The sequence below is a fragment of the Manacus candei genome, unplaced genomic scaffold (assembly GCF_025592945.1).
Source record: "Manacus candei isolate 608988 ecotype Guabito, Panama unplaced genomic scaffold, ASM2559294v1 h1tg000042l, whole genome shotgun sequence".
In the NCBI taxonomy this organism is placed as follows: domain Eukaryota; kingdom Metazoa; phylum Chordata; class Aves; order Passeriformes; family Pipridae; genus Manacus; species Manacus candei.
This window is the reverse complement of record NW_026138090.1, coordinates 3,489,739-3,514,691: the sequence shown is the minus strand read 5'-3', so window position 1 is coordinate 3,514,691 and position 24,953 is coordinate 3,489,739. Positions and strand designations below refer to the sequence as shown.

Here is a 24,953-nt window from a genome sequence, read left to right as displayed (position 1 = left end):
AAGTCTTTGGCTCACAATGAGTTTGGATTACTCAACCACGCTCCCCCAGGTAACCTGGAGAGGAGCAGGGAGATGCCAACTTTACACTGAAACCTGAAAAAAAAAAAAAAACCCTGCTGGGAAAAATCCTATTTGGATGGGAATGCTGCTGTGGGGCAGTCAACACTGGGGTCTGCCTGGCCAGCTTTTACTTCTCTCTTCCATCCAGCTTCATTATTCCCCTGCTTACTCTCAATTAAGACTGGTTTCTTTCCTTTCCCCAGATGACAGCTATGCTGAAATCTTCCCTCAGGGTTTCTCACCCTCCAGATGAGAAAAACAGTGGTCCCTGAAGCCTTCAGGAGCCATCCTGCAAGGTTTCCCCCCAGAATCCTGCTTTAACAACTCAGGCACTGATAAGAGCACCAACAGCCACAATAGATTTCATTCCTGGCCCACAGGGAAAGAAAAAAGGGAAAGTTCACAACACTCTGCTACAGAAATGGCTCATTCCCAGGCATGGGGAAGCATTTATTGACCAAACAGCACTAACACTTATGTGGAAACAGAAGAAACAGAGCCTGTTTCCACACATGCACCACCCCAGGAACTGTAAAGTGCAGATAAGCAGTGTGATATAAGGCATTATATAGTCACCTCACCAATCTGTCCCCTAGACTGGATTTTGGTTTTAACCTTAAAGAGACGTTTTGTAGAAAATACTACAAGAGAACAAGAAGTATCAAGAGTAACAGGCATCCTTTCTCATCATTAGGTTTTCCCCTACATGAAAAAATTTCTTCATCATTACCAAACTCATTCCACCCTTTTTTTGGTTTCCATTTTGGAGAACCAAGAGTCTTAAGGATCTGGCCTTTGTTCTTCTTCACAGGAGGAGGCACCAAACACGACTGGCAGCAGGAGCAGTCTGTCTGTTGAAAACTTAGACAAATGTCTTCCTCAGAACGTCTTCCTGCTGCTGGTTGTGGAGGGTTCCAATGCCAACAGCTGGGGCTGGGAGGGGAGGTCTGCTCACAAGGCGGAGCTGAAATTGGAGTTGGGAGGAAATGATCAGTGAAGCACAGGAACGGGGTTGTATCTTGAGGTCCTGATGCCATGGGGATATCTGCTGGCAGATATCACCAGCTGGAAGTAATGCAGGAAGTTGTCCTCCATCTCCCACAGACCGTGGCTCAAAGGACATTATAGTGCATGATATGCCAGAGCAAATGGCAGCTTTGGATTCTTCTCCTACTCCAAGCATGCTGTTTCCTACCTGGGATCTTTCATTATCCTATCTACTTTGATTGAACACAGAGTAAAATAAGGCTCCAGTCTTGCCCATCACCAGTGGTGCTATAAAGAGCAGAAGCAGCTTAAATTAGAACGTGTTTGGTTTAGGCATCAGGATTAGGGTTTTGTCTAAGCACCACAGAATTTTGCATTTAAGGAGAACTTTGAACTTCATAACACTTGTGGACATCTTATCTTACCTTAAGCCCCAGCTGCTTTTCAAACCGTGGTGATACAAAGGACCATGGCCCCATGTTCTGTGGTTCTTCCTGACTCCAGATGAAGTCTAAAGGAAGGAGAAGGGTACATTACAAATGCACATATTTATCTTTTCAGCAGCTCAAGGAGGGCAATTTTTTCTTTTATTAGCACCTCTACCTTTTTTGCCTTGGCACTACCTCTAAAATGAAGGCTTGCTAGATTGAATTCCCTTGCAGGTCCCAGCTTGCTGAATTCAAACCCAAAGTGTGTCCACCACAGGGGTACACAGTGTGTATATTCAGTTTTTCTACTGCTGTTTTCAAAAGCTACTTAAAGAACTGAACTGCAAAGACCAATACAAAAAAACATCCCAAATGGCTCACTCTGATTTTCAGTCCTACTTTTTGGAAGCAGAGAGACAATAGCAAAGAGACAAGTTATTTTAGCACAAGACAAACATTTGCACTATCCCACTCCAGAAACACTTGGATGTACGAGGGGAAGAGCAAAGTGGAAAAAGCCATTACAGCTCTTTATCCTAAAAGGCAGGCAACAGATTCAGTTCAGTACTTCAAAGACACCAGAAACACAAAGGTAAAAGTCTGGCTGACCTTTTGCTTGGCTGTATTTGCTCAACTCTTGCTGTAGAGCCTCCAGGGGGAAAGGACAGAGCTCCTCAAGTCTCAGAATAGCTGTGCTGTGCTGCTTCTCTCCCAGTGTCTCTCTTTGCTTCACCAGAGCATAGTAATGCTTTCCAGAACACAGCACCACTTGGGTGACACTGAAGAAAAACAAAAATGTTTCCAAGTTAAGGGTTTTACAGAAACTCGATGCAGAACAGCTTCACACTTCCAACAAATACAACCAGCCAAACTTCAAAGACAACTTTATGAAGCTGAATTGCTTCCCTAGACCATTCATTTCTCTTTTTTTGCCTTCCATTGCCTCCCGCTCCCCTTCAACCTTCTCACTCTCTACAGCTACCTAGAAGGAGGTTGTAGACAGGTGGGAATTACTTCTGCCAAGCAACACACAACAGGACAGGAGGAAATGGCCTCAAGTTGCATCAGGGCAGGTTTAGATTGATATTAGGAAAAACATCACTGAAAGGGTCAAGCACAGGAACAGGCTGCCCAGGGAAGTGGTGGAATGACCATCCCTGGAGGTATTTAAAAGTCTAAACGTGACACTTGGGGACATGGTTTAGTCATGGACTTGGCAATGCTGGGTTAAAGTTTGGACTTGATGATCTTGGGGGTCTTTTCCAGCCTAAATGAATCTACGATTCGGGTAACAGCTGCTCCCAGTGACTGTCAGCCAAGGAACATGGTGCAGAATAGTGCCCATGAGGTCAGTAACTACAGATTCAACCTCCCTGTGGGGGCAAGGGCCACCTGCCTGAACACCTCATTGTTTTGCAGACAGGTAACTACCTGGTAACTACCAACAATTACCAGAAGAAAAGGAGAGGAACAAGTGAAACTAAGCCACCACCCACAAAACAGCATTTGTCCCCCAAAGTCACCTCTTTCCTACCACTTCAAATTTGAGGTGTTAGGTAGGAGAAAGGGACAGGATAGCCCTTCTGAGCTTCTCCTCTAAGCAAGTAAAGCTACCTTTTAGGATCTACTGAGGAGTCACCAATGACAGGCTTGAATGTTGTCCCTGGGGCCATTTCTTCAAAACTTGATACAGCAGCCTGCATGGGAGAGAGCTGGAAGTTACCAAGTCTTGCTACCTCTCCCTTAGGCCAGAGTCAGAAAGAATACTGAGACAGGGTTTTGGTAAGTACAAAATATAGCCTTCCCTCCCCCTCCTATTCCCATTCCCAATCCCAATGAAATGTGGAATGATAAGCTTCCCAAGAACACTGTCAGACCTAGAATCAACCCTACTTCTAGCTCACCTCCACTCAGCTTTAACCCTCAATCCATTCAGTCCCAAACAGGAAAAATCCCACTGATTTGACCCTAAAGCAGAGATCAGAGAACACAGAAAAACAACAAAAAGAAAGGGGAAGAGAACACAAAAGAGTAGGAAGAGGATCAAAAAACCCCAAAAAACCAGAAAAGGTATTTTTCAGCTTACTGGGAGCCTGAGTAACACTTTGGGAGATGCAACAATGAGAGGTTTCCTGAAGTTTCGGACCATTTGCCTCCGGAGTAAATGGAAATACTGTGCTGGGGTGGTGGGATGGACAACTGACATGTTGACCTGGTCCCCATCAACTCCCTCCTCTGAGCTGTCACACATCTGTATGGGGGGGACACAGCAATGCCAAAGAAAGCAGTGAGACAAATATGCAAGAAAAAACCCAGGCACACAAGACACACTGACCTGTATAGGAAGAGGTGAACAAATATCCCAATTCAGATGATTACAAGGGAAGAACTTCAGAGAAGAAATGGCTTTAGCATTCAACTGGTAAGATTACATCTGAATGCCTCCTTCCAGCACACTGCAACCAGGGCATGACAGATTTTTTAACAGGTCACGACTTCTTCATGAGAGCGGCAGCATCTCTCTAGAATGCTCCAAGCCCCTTTCTTTACTTAGATGAAACAGCTTTCATTTACTTACTCCAGTCACAAGGGCACAACAATGAATTTTAAGGTGGGGTTTTTTTTAAATGTGCCACAGATTCACTGTTATTTAACAGTGTGCAGCCTTCTCTTTGTATGATCTGTGTCTAAAGGACAGATGCAACAGGAACCACAAGCACTTATCACAAGGTTCCATTACAGTCTTGCACCAGAGCAGGTACACCAGGAATCCCCACTTTGCATTTCTGCAGCACAACTCCCAGAGCACTGACTGCCAGTGCTGTGCTGGGGACATGTGACCCCAATAGGGGTGGGGGGTACCTGCAAGAACCGTTCCATCCTGCAGGACGAGTGCTCAGGGCCTGCACCATCATAGCCATGGGGAAGAAGAATTACTATCCCACTCTGCAGAAGCCATTTGGCCTCACCTGGAAACACAGAATGAGGAGGAAGGGAAGAATGATTTCCACAGAACATATTACTTTGCAGAAACTACTCAGCAAAAAAGAACAGCTGATTTTCACATCATTAAATACAAGCCTGAAACATGCTGCTGGCATGCTGGATTTTCTAAAAATGTGCATAGTACAAATGATTCATTTTTACATATATTATCTCCTCGTACACTCACCTCCAGAGATGAAAGTGTCAAATATTATCTGGGCTCCATTAAAGAAGTCTCCAAACTGAGCTTCCCAAATTGGCAGTAACTTGGGGCTCTCAATGCTCATTCCATATTCAAAACCAAGCACAGCTTCTTCAGACAAGGGACTGTTACTCACCTAACAAAAGGAAATTGTTGGGAGGGGTAGGCAAGGAAGAAGACAACCCAGGGTTAAGAACCCTCAGAACCAGACACATCAGTGCGGGGCACACTGAGGACATGCACTGCTAAAGGCAACTGATGGTCACCTCTGTTTTGCTTTTGGCTGAACTGAGGGGAAAAGAATAATACCTGATCTCTCAAAGAAAAGCAAAACCCCTTGTTAAAGTTGTTGTTTGTAACTACAAAGAACAGGAGTGCCCTGACAGTTCTCATCTCCCTGCATCTGGTGTTTGCCAGAACATACAGGCTACCTACTTGTATCCCAGCAGCCTTAAAACATGCATTGTTTCAGCATAACAGGAAGAAGGTGGTCTTGTGGACCACAGAACCCACCTCTAGGAAACCTTTCTGGTCTGGGGACATGTGATTCAGAGGAATGTAGGTATCATCTGTCTCTTGGCAAACCAACATCGCGTGTCGTTGGCTGAAGGTTCCTCTGCCAACATCTTGTCCACTTAGTCTGATATTAAACCCTTGCCAAGCAATAAACAAAACACTGAATTAGCAAGTCATGTAAAAAGGAAACATGTGGGACAACAACTCTCCGTGTCCAAAATATTACATCTCTTGTTCTGTCTCTTCTTGGATTTCTCTCATTAGCAACATCAAATCTGAGATTAAATTCTTAACCCGCAGCTGCTCCAACTCACAAGGACAGAGATGCTCTGACATTTCTCTTCTCTCCTCCCTGCAGCCAAGAATCATTTTGGGGTACATGGTTCAATTTACTGAAGCAAACTGCAAAAAACATGCATTCTGCATCACAGGTAAATGGAGGTAATGAATTCAGGCACGAGAGGAGGGAAAAGAAATAGTAGCATAAAACAGTGCACGTGGGAGCCCCACTGATTTCAGGTGCATTGCTCACATGCTTAGCTCTGTGCACAAATATTTTTGGGGAGTGATAGGGAGCAACAATTCTTTGAAGACATTTAGAACTTAATCTACAAATATTAGTGACATACAGGATTCACATTTACCTTCTCTTGCAAATTATCAAATTTATACATCATATCAATCTTTTTACTTAGAAACACCTAACAAGTCTAATGTTATCCTTTATTGACATTAAAGCAAAAGTATTTTATTGTCTGCTGTCGCCTCTTACCTTGGCTCAGCAGAGAACCAAATGCTAAAGTTTCAGCTGTTGCCCAGTCCAGCTTTTTTCCTTCCTCCATTTTTTGAACCCTTGACTAAACAAGTAAAGAACAAGGAAAAGTTACTATTTTGCTTTTTTCCATCTGTAGCTCTTTTGGTGGCACAGACCAATAACAGAAGCTAGGAAAAAAATAAAACACTATGGAGAGAAATGCTACATTCCTGCAGCCAGCTTAGGTTGGACTGGAATACACAGTCTTATTTAAGCACATCCTGAAGTTTGCCTGAGGGCCACAGAACCATGGATGATCCACGTGTTCACCTACCAGTCAACAAACTGGACTGACAAATTAATCTTAGTCTGGAAATATTAAAAATCACAGCAGAGAGTGTAGTCTTGACAGAATTTTGGGTCTGTCTGGTTAGCAATGATGAAAGATGCCAGGTGTAAGTATTTCAGTCTCCAGAACTCGTCCCTGTTCTGCCCTGCAGAACTGCAGACAAATGATCACACCCAGCTGTGAAGTTCTTGCCTTGGGCTGGGAAGACAAGAACATCAGCCTTTTGAAATAATCAACTCACAGCCTCTCTACAGCTGCCAACCAGACACCTGCACATGCTCATCATTCATCAGAGGGAAACATTCACAACCCCAAACCAAGCCAAACCAAACACAAACTTAGGAGCTATCAAACCCTGGCTGTCAAACTTGGCCACGTGTTGTCTGATGTTTACATGTATAAACCATAAAACACTCACTACTGGCTGTGGAAACTGTGTACATGATTACCAGGTTCCTGACTCATTCTCTCACAAAATACTGATTCTAATCATAAAGTATATAAATGTTAGTCATTTATCATACCAGTTTCTATTAGTTGTAAGAATAATAAACTGTATTTTCTATAAGTTTTTTTCTTCATTGCAGCAAAACATTGTTGAAATAACAAAATAATGTATATGGTCAGATCTGGGGGGAGAAGACACGTCTTTCTTCAAACCTGGAGAAAAAAATGGCATAATCTGAACTTTGAAACAGTGAGCTGTTTTTTTTTCCTAGAGAATACTATGCTACTCTCTAACTGGCAGTCTTACTGTGTTTGGATTTTTCCTGTAACAGGTCGTACCTCTGAGCAACGGGACCAGAAACATCACCACCCTCCACTGACCTGCGCGTAGGTCTTCAGGAGGTGGCTGTGCATCCGGAGCTCTTCGGGCACCTCCACAGACTTGGCTCCAATGAACTGCAGCAGTGGCACAGGCATCCCGGTGTCCCAGGTGGTGATTTTAGCAGAAGGCTCCACGAAGCCTTCCCAGTGAGCCTGCAGGTTGGTGGCGGGTGGGCTGTACGACGTCATGTTGGCAAGGTGGTCGTTGAGTTTGGAATAGTACGTCGTCTTTATCTCGGACACTTCAGCCTCAGCCATGAGCCCAGCAGCTGTCAGGTGCTCTGCATACGTGTCTGGGATACTCTTACGGGATCTGTCAGGGAGGGAATGAAACCCCATAGAGATGAAATCTGAAAACACTGTCATAGAACAAGAAAATACCACCTTACTACAGCCAGGTACTGTGGAAAACTAAAATAAATGGTGTCCTGGTGTATTACAGTCATTTGCATCAAGTCTGCTTTCCTGGGATTTTCAGAAAGATAACAGTTCTCTTGGATATGTATTTTACAGTCTTTTATTTAAAAAAAAAAAGGTGCCTAGAGTTGGCAGTTACAGGTAAAAATGAGTCCAAAACCCTTCTGTTTTACCATGCACATTTTCTTCAGAGAAATTCACACTAGGACTTCAGCATTAGATGAGAATCAAGCCATCCATTCTATAAATGCTTTACCTAAAACACTGGAATTCACAGGCCAGTAAATTTTTGTGTATTTTACTTTGGGGATAAGGATGGGATCTGAATACATTCAAATGCTCATGAAGATGAGCAGGACCAGGCAAAGACAAGACAAACATCACACTGGCTTCCTGCCCATTCTCCCACATTATCCACGCTTCCCCTTGGCACCCAGAAGACAACTTTGCCTCCTGATTACTAATGGTCACGAATTTGAAATCCAAGAGCTGTGCGCTCCAAGAGGCATCAAACTGCATATTTAAGAGCCAACACTAGTGATTACCCTCATTAACATCTCATTATCAGAGTCACACCTCAGTCAAGGGCTGCTGACAGTGTAGCTGCACTTACATGAAGACCTGTCCATATGGTGGAGGATCTTAATTACACAGAAACTTCTGCTGCAGCAGCAATACTGAGTTGGTGTAGACCCAAGCACATTTCGGGTTCCCCATGAGGTGGTGGAACCCTCCCTTACCTGATGATTTTGTACATGCAGGGGTTGGTGAAGAAGGGCTCATCCAGCTCGTTGTGGCCCCACTGCCTGTAGCACAGCAAATCTACGATGACGTCCCTGCGGAACTGGCGCTGGTACTCGACGGCCAGGCGTGTGGCACGGACAACTTCTTCGGGATCATCCCCATTCACGTGGATAACTGCACACCCAATGATCTTACCTGCCCAGGGATTTGGAATATAACAGTAATCACATGAAACCCCTTCCAGAGAAAACAGACACCTGCTCTGCTGAAATTACAGACAACTCATGCGAAGTGAATGTAACAACAAATGAACGACAGATGCTCTTTGTGATGGGAGCTGGGGCAAGGAGAGGAGTCTTCCCTGAGAGACAGTACAATTAGCCCAACCTCTTGAATTTGTGACAGTTTGAGCACAACTTCTTTACAAGCACTAAATTCCCAGAGGACTTTCTATACACATTTCCTGCATGTTATTGATCTGGAAATCTGCAGGGAATGGGAGAGAATTATTTGATTGCTCCTCTTTCAAACAAAAAATTAAATTTTATTTCCTTCTTATCCTAAGCTATCACTACTATGATTTCATACAGGCCAGAAACAACCTTCTCCCTTGTCCCCTGTTCCAGAGAGGTTTCTTCATTAAAGAAAACACTGCAAAATTCAAATGTATCAACACCCTCCCCTGTATGACAATTTGGCTGCAAACCCTCCCAGCAACAGTGCTCCCCCTGTACTTTATCTGTCCAAATTCTGGGAAGTAAGGATATTTCAGCCATTCCTGACCTGTGTCAAGTTTCCCTCCTTAGCAAAATCCTGAAAGTCAAATGGTAACATCCTCCCTCCTCACTGACAGGTAAGAAGAAAGGAAAATTGGGGATGGAGGAAAAAAACCAACAACAAACAAAAACAACCATAACACAAAACCAGCCCAGGGAAAAGTAGTAATAACATATCCTATCTACCTTACCAGATTAATGAATCTACCTGTTTGGTTTGATGAAACCATAAAACAAACACAAATACTTAATGTTAAGTCTTAAAAACATAGAAAAGTATATTTTTAGTTATAAGTGACATACACAAGAGAACTTACTACTGAGTCTCTAATCCTATTGATAATACATCTGTTTATCACTAAGAAAGATCAGTCCAAAACAAAAGACTTCTAGTATAAGCTTGGAAAGGTCTTGAGCCTCATCTTTCCATTAAAAGCTCAACAAGCTCACCTGACAACAAACACAACAGAAAAATGAAGGAGTATCTGCCCTATAAATCTTGCTCAGAAAACACACTGGGATGATTTCGATGAAATTTAACAAGATGTATTTAAAATACATGTTACACACTCCATCGCAACACTTTTTTGAAAGCTGTCAATGACATGACAGAAATTAAACGAGTCACAGAGACTTCACAGTAATCTTGCAAATATTTCATAACATCCCGTGAAAATGTGATCAGGTTTTCCCTTGGTGTTTAGTCTTTGCCATAAGGCAGACGGGGGAGGGCATATTTTTAGCATCTGAATTGTTGCCAGTAGGAGGAAATAATCGATAATAATTTTAATTTCTACTCTATCATGAAACTGGAGCTATATTAGCACAACTCCCCAGAGCTGATAGGGACTTGCTATAAAAAGCCCACAGCACAGCACATATCCACACTGAAGTTAAAAATCCTTTCTGACACAACAGACAATTCTCCTCCTGATTCAGCTCCACATACCAATGTCACTGCAGTACAGGGACGACCTTCCTCGCTCTGGAGGAGTAGTATAGCCCAGCTGGTTATTAACAATCAAGTGGATGCTCCCACCAACTCTGAAATGTGGTAGATTAGAGAGGGTCAGTGTTTCAGGAACAATCCCCTGCCCAGAGAAAGCAGCGTCGCCATGAACCTACATTAGGGAAGAAGATGGAAAAGTCTCATTAGGAAATACTGGAGGAACAGCAAAATCAAAACTGTAACTCATTAAGCAACACCTTTAAATGGAGTACATGGAACAGATATTATTCCAGCTGGACCCACTTCTTAAAACCTTTCAGACTACTGTTTTCATGATTTGAGACTTTATATTACCTTATCACTAACACAAGGCCATAGCAGCCAACGTGTGTACATGACTGCCTGATGTAATTCCTACCTGGAACTGACCTATAAACTCCTAAAACTCACCCACCAGTGTCCAGGTGACTGCAAGTGTCCTGGCTATGGCAAAGCTGCAGCAGTCAGCAGCAAGTCCCTGACCCCTGAACAAATTCAGCACTCTTTGCTGAATTTGGGTGAACTGGGACTTATGCCTACTCCTACCTTACCAAAGACAAGAACAGACACAACAGGAGAAAAACAAGAGGAAAATTAACAGAAGCACTCAAAAGCAAATAAAAGCTTTCAGAAGGAAATAAAACCTAAATTCTTAGCTACATTTCAAAATAGGAATAGCAAATAAATGTTGCAAATAAAAAAATACTTTGGAAGGGGAGGGGAGTCCACTGTGATGTCCAAACCAGATTTCCAAAAAGGCTAGAGATGCCAGCATGAGTATCATTTAGCATTCCAATGTTTCAAAACTAGAGATAGTTCTCCATTGGTCAATATGATCACAGCTTCCTCAGAATGCAGACTCAGTCCTTTGCAGATCAAAGTCACTATGCAAATTTATGTACCTTCTTATTGACAGTTCTACCTTCTAGCTATGGGATAGTGATGTCAAGCCTCAGGAGACTTTTGAGGTGCAAGTACACCTGCAAGACAGTAGAGGTGCAACCAGTGAAATGGCAGCACTGGGTTTTATACAGTTCTGATACAGTTTTTAAGAGGTATCACAGAAAAACAAAGGTAACTACTGCAAGAGAGACAACCCAGTACCCCCACTCTATCCCTTGCCATGCTACACTTGCTCCTGAAGTGTTGGGTTTTCACTTTTCCTTCCTGGTTTTTTCTGCTGCCTAAGAAGGCTACGTATCTCAGTGATAGCATTTGAGTGAAGACCCTAGAACATCTGAGAGAACTTTATGGCCTTCAGCACATCCCAAAGCAGTAAAACCTACAGACAGTGTGGCTATCCAACCATACAAGACTCTTCATATCATCTCAAACCCCAGAGGATCCAATTCCTGTGGTGCAGGTAGGATTTTCCTCATTCTACCAGAAAGATGGAGACAGTTTTTGCTAGGACAGTCTTTTTTTTCTGGGCTGCATTAGCAAAAAACATAAAAGCAAGGCCACCATTGAGTTTAATTCATTAAACAGTGACCCTGACAGTAGAATGTCAAATTTCAAATTTATTTCTGGGAGATCTTATTCTCAAATTTCAGTTCAAATCATAAACATCAGTAGTTGCCTGATGTCCAGGAAGTGGAGTTAAGGTATGTGAGAAGATGAAAAATAAGCCACTCTCAGCAGAGATGGGCAATTAAACACTGCAGAGGTGTCCATGCAGAAGAGTTTTATAGTCTTCATATATTCTAAGCACACTGAATTTCCAAAAAAAGATTTTCAGACCTTGGACAACTAGGCTTACACTGGCACCTTAGCTGATCAGCACCTTAGTTGATCTTTACTCTTTTTCCCCTCAAGCTCTGCCCTCAGGCTAGTGGAAGGTCTATTCTAGTGGAAGAATAGAGCAAGTGCCAGAGTAAACCTCAATTCAGTGTGTCTACACTTATATTTCTCAAGAAAAAGCACTGTAAAAACAGAAATCCCCAGAAAGCCCAAAGAGAAACTTCCAAACCAAGATTCTGAAAAAGGTGGTGTCTGCTTTCATCTCTTTCTTCTCAATTAGCTGAGTGACAGCAGTTAGCAGTCATAAGTAAAAATTGGCCTTTTTTTTTTTTTCAGTCTAACCCTTGGACCTCTTGAAGCCACAGTCACAATTCCATGAAACATTTTCTTTCTTTTAGGCATACTTTGAATCAGTTACTAACATGGAGGTGTCTAGCTCAGATTTAATGTTGTTCTTCTCTACTGTGCAACCCTCCCTACCACTTACCTGGACAAAACCCAAACAGGTAAATTTTTCCTGCATAGGGAAGGTCCATTTATCCTGAAGAATCTTTGTTTAAAGAGTTGCCATACTCTCATTACTACATGGTGAAAATCTAACATTATGAGAAAGAGAGAATCTAAGAAACAATAGTATGTTCTCAAACTAACTGACACAACTGCACAGAAATATGAGGAGGAGACACAGTGGGCCACAAACACCTCCCTGAACCTGCATGCCCTAAACCCTTTTTTTTTAATAAAAAAATATAAGAACCCAAACTTGCCCAAGATATTCTCGTTTCTGCTTTTTCTCAATACCCTTTCCAGAAGGAATCAAAACATTTTTTGAACTGAATTACGTTTTCATTTCTATATGTAACTTCCTCCATGTTGATTAGGCTTCACAGGAGAACAGTTCTGCCCAACTCGTGTTTACTCCTGGCTTTAAAATGTGAAGAGTTTGACTCACTTGTTTTTCCAAGTTGAGCCCAATGCAAGAAAAGAAAATTTGTCAAGGAACTATTTAGGATTGCCTCTACAACTATAAAAGTCAGGTCAAGGAGTAAAAACTAATTCCAGCAGAGTCTTCAATAGTACCATGATAAAATGACAAAATTCTAAATCCTCCTGAGGATTCTGCAAACTTGTTGACAGATCTTCTCCAAACCTATTAATTTAAAAGAAGGATTCTGGTGGTGGTTTAAATGCAAAAGTGGTCTGTGAGGAAAGGCACACATGGCTCCCAATGCAGAGTATTATTTTAAAAAAGGAAGATATCAGAAGCAGTTCTTCAGAAATCTTAGAAGTGCAGTTGTTTAAATGCCAGTATCATCACATATGGCACCTGGAAATCTTCCTTGCCCTCCTCTTTCCCCGTAAACAGGATCCCACTACTTGTCATTATACATCAAATCAGTGTTTTTCTGATATTTCTATATACACTTCTGTTCACATTCTAGTCCAGCAAGTCTTACAAAGATCAGTTAGGAACTGTGAGCAAAATACCTGCAGGCAAATAACTTTGTCCCCAGGCTGTGCAGAGCTGTCTGGGGAGTAATCTCCATCGAGCAGGGTCTGCTGCCTCCCCCGTGTCTTGCCCACGGCCACTGGATTGATGGCTTCCAAATGTGAGGGGTTGGGCAGCAAGGTGACGTGCACAGGCCTGTGGGCACCGAAGTCGAGGTCCACAGAAGATGTCAGGTGGGAGAGAACATCCCCAATGGCTACTGAATTCTCTGGGAACTCACTCAGACCACGCATCTTACGGAACATGAGCTGCATGCAAACAGATTTGGTCAAAACCCTTTTCTGATTCAAGAAAGAAAAGCATTTACTGAACCCCATGCTCTCCTTCTCCTGAAATTACAAGGATGCTTCTGATAACAGCACAGAAAGCCCTGCATTAGAGTGATTTTTACAGCCTCCTGTGGACAGTTGGCTGAAGTGTTGACAGGAAGGGAAAACACTCTCACACAGGTTAACTTTTATGGCTCCAGCGCTTACAACACGACAAACTTTTGGGGCTTTATTTCACCTCAAATAAACCAGGCATCAAGCAAGTGCTCATGAGATTATGAACCTCTTACCTCGGGTGGAAGCTGAAGCAGACCCGTGAGGAGATTAAGCCTTCCACGGTGAGGCATTCCAATAACAACATCCGTCACTCCGCCGTACGCGCACATCTTGAACAGCTCGTGGAAGAAGCCCATCATACTCTCGGCCCCCTCGCCGCCGTAGCGCTTCACCGTGGCAAACTTGGTGGCTAAGAAGTGATCAAACTCCTGTGAAAAACAGGACAACTTCAGTATTAGGCTATTTTAAGCAGCAGTCTTCTGTTTAGGATTTAGGTTTGTATCCTTAAGGCACACAAACCTAAAAACACTCCTTCAAAGTCTCGGCTCACTTTCCACCCACACAGTCTGAGACCAGAAGCTGTGATGACTACAAGAAATCAGCTCTTATCTCCTCCTAAGCAGAAAAATGTTGGGTTGAGGACCAAACTCCCTCTGTCTAATGTGGAAGGAGATGTATAAAGAACTGTAACACTAGAGCAATTTACAATTACTTAACAGTTTACCTGTTTTAGGTGGAAATTAAGGAGTGGTGTTCTTTTACAGTATTAAACATAACTATCTTGAGATACAAAGTGCTAGAGAAGCACAGTGTTTCATTTTGATTTATATTTGGCACAGTCCTTAGTACACAGGTAGAATGCTTGAGAGAAGAAAAATAAATGGATCTGTATTTATTTCATTTTCTTCTCACTTCACTCCATTCACCTGTGCCTAGACAGCTCTCATAGGTGACCAAGTTTTGGAAGCACTGGAAGTTTACTTAGTGTTTTGCAGCAGAAGATTGAAAATAAATGAAGTCTGTAACTGAGAAGACAGATCCACACCCAAAAATCAGAGCCAACTGCTGAACACCCTCTAGTTAAGCAACATTCAGTTCTAAGGAATAAATGATACAAAAATATTCACTCATAAAAGCAGTTTTTCTGTCAGGGTTAAATTCTACACTCTTAGTATAGTTCTGGTCATACTGAAATCAAAATAGGGTCCCAATATCAATCTCTTGTGTCACTGTCAAATTCCTCTACCTTCCAAAGAGGCAACAAAATACAAAATGGACCATATACTTCTGTTTAGTCATTGGTAAATATTACATTTAACACTCCTTCCACTTGGAAAACTGGAAACAGGGACAGTTTCACAGATCCTGCTCTTCTACCTTTCCAACCTTCACCGATCCTGCTCTTCTACCTTTCCAAGCTTCTGGATAGCATGGGAAGAAAAGGGGAAAAAAATTAAAATTTTTCACAGTACAGAAGTATTGGAATCAATTTTCTCTATACAGTTTGAAAGCACATAAATATTTCATTTCCTCACAGAATGCACTGAACAAAGGTTCCTTGCTGAAAAGCAAATTTGCCAGTGCTGTATCATAACACCTCAGTCCAGCTGTGATTTGTTCTCCCAAAACCTTGAGAGATACCATACTTTAAAGCCAGTAAAACAGATCAGCACCAGAACACAAGATTTCACAGAGCTCTGCCCAGCCTTGTGTTCCCATCAGTAACATTTCAGTGAGCTGTCAGATCATTAGCCTCAGAATCTCACTTTTGAAGACTGATTACTCATGGGTTTGTACAAACCAAAATATGGCTCTTTGTTTCAATAATGGCTGCCAAGTAAATTCAGCAACAAACTCCAGTGAGATTGCTGCATTTGTGTACTGCAAAACCTTGTACCTCTTCCTCTTGCACACTGCCAAAGCCTTTCAGGATAGTGATTGTTCTTTTTCTGCATGAACAGTGTCCAGAGCAGTAAAGGATCCATGACAAGATTCCACGACTCTATTACAATCCAACAATGGGGAACAAGGTACCTGGGACTCCAGCATCAGTTTGCACAAGTGCTTTTTCTCTTCAGGTGTAAATGCTTCTTGCTTTAGCTCTTCAAACCTTTTAGCAAACCATTCCCTCTCCTCCAGAGTTGGAAGCTGGCTTGTTTCTATGGAAATATGCCCGCAGTATATATGGTCAAGGTAAGCCAACACATCCTCTAGGGAAGATTCTTCTTTTCCCATGTTTAGAAGCCCTGGTGGGAAATAAATGTTATTAGTCACTTTGAGGGAGGAAGGGGAAGCACCAAGGCGTGTTTTGGAGAAAACAAAGCATGGAGAGAGACCCTCCTCTGTTCAAGGTCACAGCAACAGTCTAAGAGAGACAAGAAAAGACGAGTCTTGATTTCTGCCCCTGTACTTTGACAGCTTCACTACAGTGTTAAGTATGTAAATCATCAAAGTAACAAGACATTAATGTTTAACATCAGTAACTGTAAGAACAAGTACAATTTTTCCTGATTTCCAAAGATGCTAGAAGGCAGCCACTTGTTGCACTGTGATTTCTGCAACAGACATAAGCAGGCCCAAGTTGACAATTTCTCATCCACAAGTTCATTACTGATTGAACCACCACTCAATATTTGGCTCTTCCACAGAGGCCACAGCCTCCCAATAAACCACCCACGAACAGAACTCACTGTGAGCAGGCTGTGGGCTTACCTGTAGTAACGAGAGGCCCTTGAAGAACTTCAGCCAGCTGCTGGATTTCAGGTACCATGTTCATAACAGCCTGGCCAGCAAACAGGGGGTTTATTTTGGCTGCTTTGTGGCCGTGTTCAGCGTACGCAGTTATTAAACGAGCCAGAGCATGGTCAACTGAAAGCAAAAAGAAGGCAGAACAGCATCACACTTGTGCTCACATTTAATCCACTTACAGCACCAACACAGGAATGTTTTGTCCACTGGCAACTATCAAGGTTCTGGCTGGAAAGAGAGTATCTAAGCAGTTGGTTTCACCTTACCACCCTACAATATGTCCATCAGCAAACTGCTCAATCTGCTCACCCATCCAGTTTTCCAGCCAGTATGCTCTAGATTTTCCCCATGGCTCCCCTCATAAGTTAGGCTCCTGTAAACACATGCAGAACTACTTCACTTTGCTTTGAATGTCTTTACAACAGGTGCCTCCACCTTGAGAACAGCACATCACCAGCACACAAAGTATTATTTCCTGAGCCAGCTCAATCATATCACTTATGCTTCCCTGTTCCTTGCTGGAATGACAGGAGGATTGGGTCTTAACAATAATTCAGGTCCCATGACTTCAGAAAAAAAGGCTGTTTCTGCAGGAGCCAAGAGCATGTGCTTGGCCAAATGTGGTAAAAATTATCAACATAGGCAAACGAGCAGCTGAAAGGTCACACACACACCTTACTGTCACTGAGCACAGACCACAAGCCAGGCTGATAAACTGCACACAATAAAATATATTGCAAGCAGAATCTGCTATAAATTAATTGTATGAACCAGTTTATAATCCATTCCTAGTGTGGAGGGGTTTTTCATCTTGGTAACGTGCTGACAGCATTGAAGTCTGAAGGCTTTCATTTTCCAAAACAATGCACTTCTGAGACCATTTCACTAAGTTATTTCTGTGACATTTGTGTTTCCATTGCTGACACTCTGCTCCAGCCACTATGTTCACAAAGTCAGCCCATTCAAAACAGGCCCTTTTCTGTAGTGGGTTCTGCAAGGAGGACATAACCCAGAACATAACTCTAACATTTCCCACAATGCTCTCAGCAAGAAAGCCATTTAAAATGTAACATAGAAATATGTTAACTATTAACAAGGAGGATACTTTGTGACAGGACTTGGTGTCCCTGAGCTACGAACCTGTTTCACTCCTGCTTCTGTCCAACAGGCTTAATTCACAAAAATCCCAGAATCATTATGTTTGGAAGGGACCTCTGGAGATCATCCTGTCCAATCCCCCTGCCAAGGCAGGGTCACCTGGAGCAGGTGACATGGGAATGCATCCAGGTGAGTCTGGAATGTCTCCAGAGAGGAGACTCCATGCCCTCCCTGGGCAGCCTGTTCCAGTGCTGTCACCCTCCATGGAAAGTTCTTTCTCATGTTGAGGTGGAACTTCTTGTGTTTTAGTTTATGGCCATTGCTCCTCATCCTGTTGCTGGGCACCACTGAAAAGATGCTGGCACCATCCTCCTGGCACTCGACTTGGAGATATTTATGTGTATTGATGAGATCCCCTCGCAGTGTTCTCCAGACTAAATAAGCCCAGCTCCGGCAGTGTCTCCTCTTCAGAGAGATGTTCCAGACCCCCATCAGCTTTCTGGACCCTCTCCAGCAGCTTCTTGTCTCTCTTGTCCTGTGGAGCCCATTCCTATCGAAGTCTCCCAAGTTGTTAACGCAGGGACCACACTCCTGCCCCAGAGAGTTTTGTGCACTTGAAATCATATTTCTGCGCTATAAAACTGAGTTAAAAATCATCACAGTTACCGCTGTGGGAGAGAGTTACCTGCATTGGTAACTATACGGCCAGTTCAAGCACCGTAATAGAAAAGGAAAACGCCAAGCGCGGGGCAGAGGTACTTCTAGGGCAGCAAAACTGAAGTAACTTCCAATCGCTGAAGTAACTCCAGCAGCTGGTGCTGCCGGCGGCGCGGGGCCAGGCACCACAAGCTTCCCGGCCAAGGGATCCCCCCCCCGGGATCCCGCGGGGACGGGAGGCGGCGGGGACAACACACGGAGCCCCTCAGCCCGACCCCTCACGGCCCGCGGTCCCCGCTGCGGGGCAGCCCCCGCCGCCCAGCCCAGCCCAGCCCAGCGCCGGGGGTGTCCCACCTGCTCTGCCGGCTCCGCGGGGCTCCGCCGCCCGCCGCGCCGCCGCCTTGCCGGGTTTGTAGCCGTAGACGCCGCGCTCGGTGCGGTACCAGCGCTGCGGGCCAGGCGGGCGCAGAGCGCGGCGCAGGGCACGGGCCCCCCCCGCCAGCGCCGCCATGGCCGCGGCCTCAGCCGCGCTGCCCCAACCGCCCGCGGCGCCGCCGCCACCGCCCCCGGCCCGCCCAGAGCACCGGGGGCGGCGCCGGACGGGGCCGGGCGGGGCTGCCCCGGCTGCGGACGGACAGAACGGGGCGGCGGGGACGGAGATGGTGTGCGGGGCTGCGGGTGAGGAGCGTGTGGAGAGCTGTGTGCAGTTCTGGGCTCGTCGGGACACGAGAGACCCCTCCCCACTGGAGAGGGTCCACAAAGCTGGTGAGGGGTCTTGGAGCATCTCCCGTGTGAGGAGACACTGCGGGAGCTGGGTCTGTTCAGCCTGGAGAGGAGAACACTGAGAGGGGATCTCATCAATACACATAAATGTCTCAAAGGCAGGTGCCAGGAGGACGGTGCCAGACTCTGTCAGGACGAGGAGCAATGGTCATAAACTAAAACACAAGATGTTCCACCTCAGCATCAGGAAGAACTTCTGTCCATGGAGGGTGACAGAGCACTGGAACAGGCTGCCCAGGGAGGGCCTGGAGTCTCCCTCTCTGGAGACATTCCAAACCCACCTAGATGCATTCCTGTATCACCTGCTCCAGGTGACCCTGCCTTGGCAAGGGGGTTGGACTGGATGATCTCCAGAGGTCCCTTCTAACCTTAATTATTCTGTGATTCTGTGAACCACCAGCAGGTTGGGGGAGGTGATTCTGCCTCTCTGCTCTGGTCTCATGAGACCCCACCTGGAGTACTGCATCCAAGTCTGGGGTCTCCAGCACAGGAAAGACATGGAGCTGTTGAAGTGAGTCTAGAGGAAGCCACCAAGATGATTACAGGGATGGAGCACCTTCCCTACAAGGAAGGGCTGAGGGAATTGGGATTGTTCAGCCTGGAAAAGAGAAATCTTTGGAGTGACCTAATTGTGGCCTTCCAGTACCTGAAGGGAGCCTACAAGAAAGACTTTTTACAAGAGCATGTAGTGACAGGACAAGGGTGAATGGATCTAAACTAAAGGAGAGTAGGTTTGGATTAGGTATTAGGAGGAAGTTCTTTGCTGTGACGGTGGTGAGGCACTGACAGAGGTTGCCTAGAGAAGTTGTGGATGTCCCATCCCTGGAATTGTTCAAGGCCAGGCTGGGTGGAGCTCTGAGCTGGATGGAGCTCTGAATTAGTGGAAGGTGTTCCTGTGCATGGCAGGGGAGTTGGAATGGGATGATCTTTAAGGTCCCTTCCCACCCAAACCATTCTGTGATTCTGTGATTGCCAGCAGGTCCCCTCTACTCAGCAGTGGTAAGGCCACACCTGGAGCTCTGTGTCCAGTTCGGGGCTCACCAGTACAGGGCAGACATGGACATACTGGGGAAAGTCCAGTGAAGGGCCACAAAGATGATGAAGAGACTTGAGCACAGATGAGGAAGGGCTGAGAGAACTGGGACTGTTCAGCCTGGAACAGTAAAAGCTCAGGAGGAACTTATCAATGTGTGTAAATACCTAAGGGAAGGTGCAGAGAGGACAGAGCCAGGCTCTGTTCAGGGGTGCCCAATGACAGGACCAGAGGCAAAGGGCACAAACTGAAACACAGGAGATTCTCTCTGAACATTAGGAGACAATTTTTTTCACTGTGGGTGACCAAGCACTGGCATAGAGCGAATAAATAAAATTGAATGTTGCAAAGAAGGCAAAAGGATACAACTGTATGACAGTGGTCATGTGGCCAATACAGTGAAGTGTAACAGAAATTGAATATTTATTTTTTTTCAATTAGAACAAAGGAACTTTGAAAATAATGCTGAAAGGTTATATGATTTAGTGAAGTTGACACTAGAGAGGCATAAAGGGTTGATATAGTTAAACACTTCCATTCTATGCTTGGGGAAAAAGACAAATGTTGCAGGCACACTGCATGATGATGAAATACTTTTCCACAGTTCTTAAGCAAATACCAGTCGAATAGCAGATATCAATGTGGTTTTGCTTTAAATCAAACAGGCACTTAGCTGAATATTTCCCAATTAGCACTGATAGGAATAGGTTTGAATATTAAAAATTTTCCTCCATTTTTTCCAATGACATGGTTCAGCCACACAATGTAGGTCTTGGAGAACTAATTAAATATTTGTATATACGAGTTCACTTACTGGTTCAATCAAGTCTAAGCAGGGCTTTATGGAATATATTTCTCATCAAGTCAACTTGCTGGTTTTTTTCTGTGATTCGAAATCCAGTTAATAAAGATTTAAAGTCCTTTGCAGATTTGCCAGCATGCTCATCTTGTGTAGGACATGATTACACGTGGCAAAAGCCTTGCTGGAGCTGTATCTGGGTCAATAAAAGGTTTTGTTGACTTTGGCTCATATCTAAATGTGAGGATGTGGTACCTGTGCCAGCAGAAACGCTGCTCCTGAGGATGTATCCAAGGGGACTCTCCTGGCCTGGCTCTTCTGGCACAGAGAGCCTGTCCTAGAGAAGGCTCCTGTGTGAGGCTGATTCAGTACTACCCGATGTTCTCACCAAAAAACCAAGAAATGTTTCAAACCCAAGGTTGTATATAATAAATAGTGTGTGTCTGACTATCTAGCAAATCTAAACTTGCAGTATTTTAAATAGAAAACCATAATCAGCTTGGAGTATTTCTGAAGGCATTATAGCCCTTGCCACTTTAGGAGTTATATCAACCCAAAAAAAATGCCCACAACTGGAGTCCTGAGGAAGATTGTCAGCTGGAGGTGTGTGGTGAAGAGAGGTTACCTTGGATCTGAGTGTCAGGATGGAGATAAGCAAATGTGATTTATTGTAACAGGATAAGATGAAAGCTTGTACACCTTAAAGAGTATGTGCACCAAAATGCAGTTCCTTTCCAGGAAATAGGGACCATAAATAATCTACAAAACTTGTGAGAAAAAAACCCAGATGGGTCTAAAAAAGTTATATCTGCTCACTTGGCAAAAAAGGATGATTTCCTGGATTTGGCTACAAGGAAATAGTGAGTACACCTACAGATTCTGCATTAGGCCAGTATTTGGCACAATATGAATCCTGTGTGCAAGTTGCATGACAGTAATTGAGGAAATATAGAAAAACTTGGGAAAAAGAGCTTCAGGAACTAAAAAAAACCCCCTGCTTTATATCTGAGACTCAGAAAGCGAGATCTCTGTGGTTTTGGTAAATCAGTAGAAAAGCTTGATCAGTGTGTGCACAAACCAAACAGGTGCTTTAGAAACAAAAGCTTTCTGAGCTGTCAGACAAAGGTAAAACCAGATCTAATTGTGTGGCCTTTACACCAACACAGTCAAAGGTGTGGAAGTGTGTGGTATAAACACACAAGGACCTTTGTTTCCTCTCAAAATTGTGGTGATCATGCACTTTATTCATGTTAGAAAGGGCAGTGACATCATGCTTCAAAAGAAAATAAGCCAACATCTCCTGGTGTAATGCCACTGCCAACTTAAGCCTGATGTAACACTGAGCCTGCCTTTTCAAGCAGACCCAAAAATGAGTAATCCAAAGGCATCCACTGACATCCATTGGTGCCTTTGAAAAATTCAGTGCCAACACTAAAATGGATTTTACCGTGACTAGGCCATGGATCTTCTCCGCTCCAGTGAATCAGTTTAATCAACTTGGTAACTCAAGATATTTTGGCAAGTAAATGAAATCTTTGTGTAGCAGGGATATATGAATGATCTCTGTCAATAACAAGCACGACTTTGTCCTTTCGAACTTGTCCAGAAAGAGATTTTCAGACATGTCTGCAAAATGAGCAGTGAAGTTAAACAAGAGATAGGAGAAAAAAAAAAACTTGTCTAGTCCTGTCTAGTCCTGGCAGAGCACACCTACAACTCTGCATCAGTAAACAGAGTCTCCTACTGGGGCTGACTCCTGCCTCCAAATAAAAGGTGGCTTTAACAGCTGAATAATCTCATTATGCACATCAGGCCTGTGCCTGGTGTCACAGTCCAATATTGCTGAGGGCTTGTTCTAAGCCTAGAGGGGTTTAAATGCTTTCCCAACCTTAAGAAAAAAGCTTCTGTCAGAGCCTGGATTCTAAATGTAAAATAAACACCAGATCCTCACTCTCCAGCTCTGGGCTGTGCCAGCTTTTCCCAGCTTGGGCAGCTTTAGAGTTGCCCCAGAGGCGATGCCATGCCCAGACATGCAGACAGGGAACATTTCAAATAAATTGGGGAATTCTGTGCCACTAAACTCACCACTGCAAAATGCCTTCTGGATCTCCAGGTGGGAACAGCGCGTGAGCAGGGGGGCAAAGTGCAAAGACCAGATTTAGACTAGAAAAGACACTGACAGAATCACAGTGTCATTAGGGTTGGAAGGGACCTCTGGAGATCATCCAGTCCAATCCCCTTGCCAAGGCAGGGTCATCTGGAGCAGGTGACATGGGAATGCATCCAGGTTGGTTTGGAATGTCTCCACAGAGGGAGACTCCAGGCCCTCCCTGGGCAGCCTGTTCCAGTGCTCTGCCACCCTCCATGGACAGAAGTTCTTCCTGATGTTGAGGTGGAACTCCTTGTGTTTTAGTTTATGACCATTGCTCCTCGTCCTGACACCAAAGAGAGTCTGGCACCATCTCTTGGCACCCACCTTTGAGACATTTATGTGTATTGATGAGATCCCCTCTCAGTATTCTCTTCTCCAGACTGAACAGACCCAGCTCCCGCAGTGTCTCCTCACACGGGAGATGCTCCAGACCCCTCCTCATCTCTGTGCCCTCCGCTGGACCCTCCCCAGCAACTCCTTGTTTCTTTCGCTGATGACCCCAGACCGGGGCGCAGCCGCGGACACCCGTTAACCCGCAATCCCGGTATCGCTCGTTGTTAACCCGCCGCTCCCCGCGGTGTTTTGAGCGGTGACACCCGAGTGTCCCCCCGGCCGGTGTGGCACAGACACGTCACGGCGGTGACGTCAGGCGCGGCCACCGGCCGAGCCGCGCGCTGGGGCCGCCAAACAAGCGGCATTCTGAACTCAATCCTCCCATTCCCGCCGCGGCCGAACCCCTTCCAGTTCCTTTACCTTTTCCCCTCCCCTTTCCCGCCCCATTCCCGTTCCTCTTCCCCTTCTCCGCCACTTCCGCCTCCGCAGGTCCCGGTAACCCGCCCGCCGCCAGGCCCCCTCGCGGGGCTGCCCCGCGCGCCGCCTGACCGCCGCCGCTCGCGAAGCGCCGCTCCGCGCCGCCCGCAGCCGCGGCCACGCCGCGCTTCAGCGGCGCCGCCCTTCCCTTCTCTCCCGGGCGCTGCGCGGCGGGATCGGCCGGTGCGGCGCGGGCTCGGCCGGTGCGGCGCCGGGGCTCAGGCGGCGCCGCGGCCGGCCCCGCGGCCGTGAGGGGAGCAGCGGGCGGGGGCCTCGGCGGGGCGGGGGAGGTGGAGGCGGCGACCGGGCCGGGCGGGCCCATGTCGGCACCGGGCACAGGTACGGGGGGAGCCGCGGGCGAGGGGGGCGAGAGCAGGGCGGCCCCACGGCGTGTGTGGGGAGCGTGGCCCTGGGGAGGCGTTGGGACGGCGCAGGGGCCTGGCGGGGCCGCGGGGAGGGGGGTCCCGGGGGTTCCCCGGGGCCGGGGCGGGGGGGTCGAGGCGGGGAGGGCTCGGGCGGCGGTGCCTGAGGGCGCGGGGAGAGGGCAGGGCGTGCTGCTGCTGCCAGCCGGGAGGGGCGGTGGGAGGGCGGGCTGGGAGCAGGCGTTGGGGTGTGCGGGAGCGAGCGGGGCCGGTCAGTGCCCGGTCTGTGGCCGCCGTTTGCCGGTGGAAGGCGCGTCCCCGCGGGTCTGACAGCGAAGCTCGGAGTCCCGAGACGTGTGGAAGTGAAAGTAAAAGCGCCCGGCTGCTCGCCAGGCCGGGCTGAGGATGGGTCAGTGCCGTGGAGTTGTGTCAGAGAGGATATCGGGAAAAGGTTGTTCGCCCAGAGGGTGGTTGGGCACTGGAACAGGGTCCCCAGGGCAGTGGTCACAGCACTAAGCCTGGCAGAGCTCAGGAAGTGGTTGCACGATGCTCTCGGGCACATGGTGAGATTCTTGGGGCTGTCCTGTGCAGGGCCAGGATCTGAACTGATGATCCTTGTGGGTCCCTTCCAGCTCGGAATATTCCATGGTTCTGTGAACCTTCTGTGCCAGTGCATGGGGTGCTCCTCTCTCTGCACTGTGGTTTCCTGCTCTGCTCCTTGTCTCACCTTCCAAAACTTGTGGCTGAGTTTATTTTCTCCTCGTTGACCAGGGCATTTTCCTGCTCCACCTTCCTCGTTTTTCTAATGCACCTTCCCTTACTTTAAGAGAACCCTGGTTACATTTCATTCCTTGAAACTTTTAGCTTTCCAGTGGTGTGATAACCAGTGATGGAGGAGTTT

General features: G+C 45.8%; 2 protein-coding genes across 4 annotated transcripts in view; one reads left to right on the top strand and one right to left on the bottom strand.

The window, feature by feature from the left end:
• Window positions 1-482: 482 nt before the first annotated feature.
• Window positions 483-18,649, bottom strand: DHTKD1 (dehydrogenase E1 and transketolase domain containing 1). 2 transcript variants are annotated; one of them, XM_051795155.1, is made up of 17 exons: window positions 18,468-18,649; window positions 16,323-16,478; window positions 15,645-15,856; window positions 13,844-14,038; window positions 13,263-13,532; window positions 9,996-10,167; window positions 8,267-8,465; window positions 7,110-7,422; window positions 5,951-6,035; window positions 5,176-5,315; window positions 4,648-4,798; window positions 4,338-4,444; window positions 3,562-3,726; window positions 3,090-3,172; window positions 2,085-2,254; window positions 1,473-1,558; window positions 483-1,024 (listed from the first exon to the last, which is right to left on the bottom strand). In XM_051795155.1, the coding sequence occupies exons 1-17, from the start codon at window positions 18,622-18,624 to the stop codon at window positions 923-925; spliced, it is 2,763 nt and encodes a 920-aa protein (XP_051651115.1). In that variant the 5' UTR covers window positions 18,625-18,649; the 3' UTR covers window positions 483-922. The 2 variants fall into 2 exon arrangements, with proteins under 2 accessions (XP_051651115.1, XP_051651116.1); XM_051795156.1 differs by lacking the exon at window positions 18,468-18,649 and adding an exon at window positions 17,499-17,615.
• A 5,274-nt stretch (window positions 18,650-23,923) lies between these two features.
• UPF2 (UPF2 regulator of nonsense mediated mRNA decay) overlaps window positions 23,924-24,953 on the top strand; it is a 55,786-nt gene continuing 54,756 nt past the window's right edge. Inside the window, exon 1 of one of the 2 annotated variants that reach the window (XM_051795145.1) lies at window positions 23,924-24,029. The gene's annotated coding sequence lies outside the window, so the exon portion shown is untranslated. Of the gene's footprint in view, window positions 24,030-24,327; window positions 24,462-24,953 lie in introns of those variants that run through there. The other variant, XM_051795146.1, reaches the window with a different exon arrangement.

Excerpts from the sequence above, each read along its gene's own strand:
- DHTKD1 (XM_051795155.1), bottom strand. The coding sequence starts at position 18,624 with ATGGCGGCGCTGGCGGGGGGGGCCCGTGCCCTGCGCCGCGCTCTGCGC. Across the intron at positions 10,168-13,262 it reads ACAAAGTTATTTGCCTGCAG|GTTCATGGCGACGCTGCTTT; the intron begins GTATTTTGCTCA and ends TCCCTAATGTAG. Across the intron at positions 4,445-4,647 it reads TGACACTTTCATCTCTGGAG|GTGAGGCCAAATGGCTTCTG; the intron begins GTGAGTGTACGA and ends CTGTGTTTCCAG.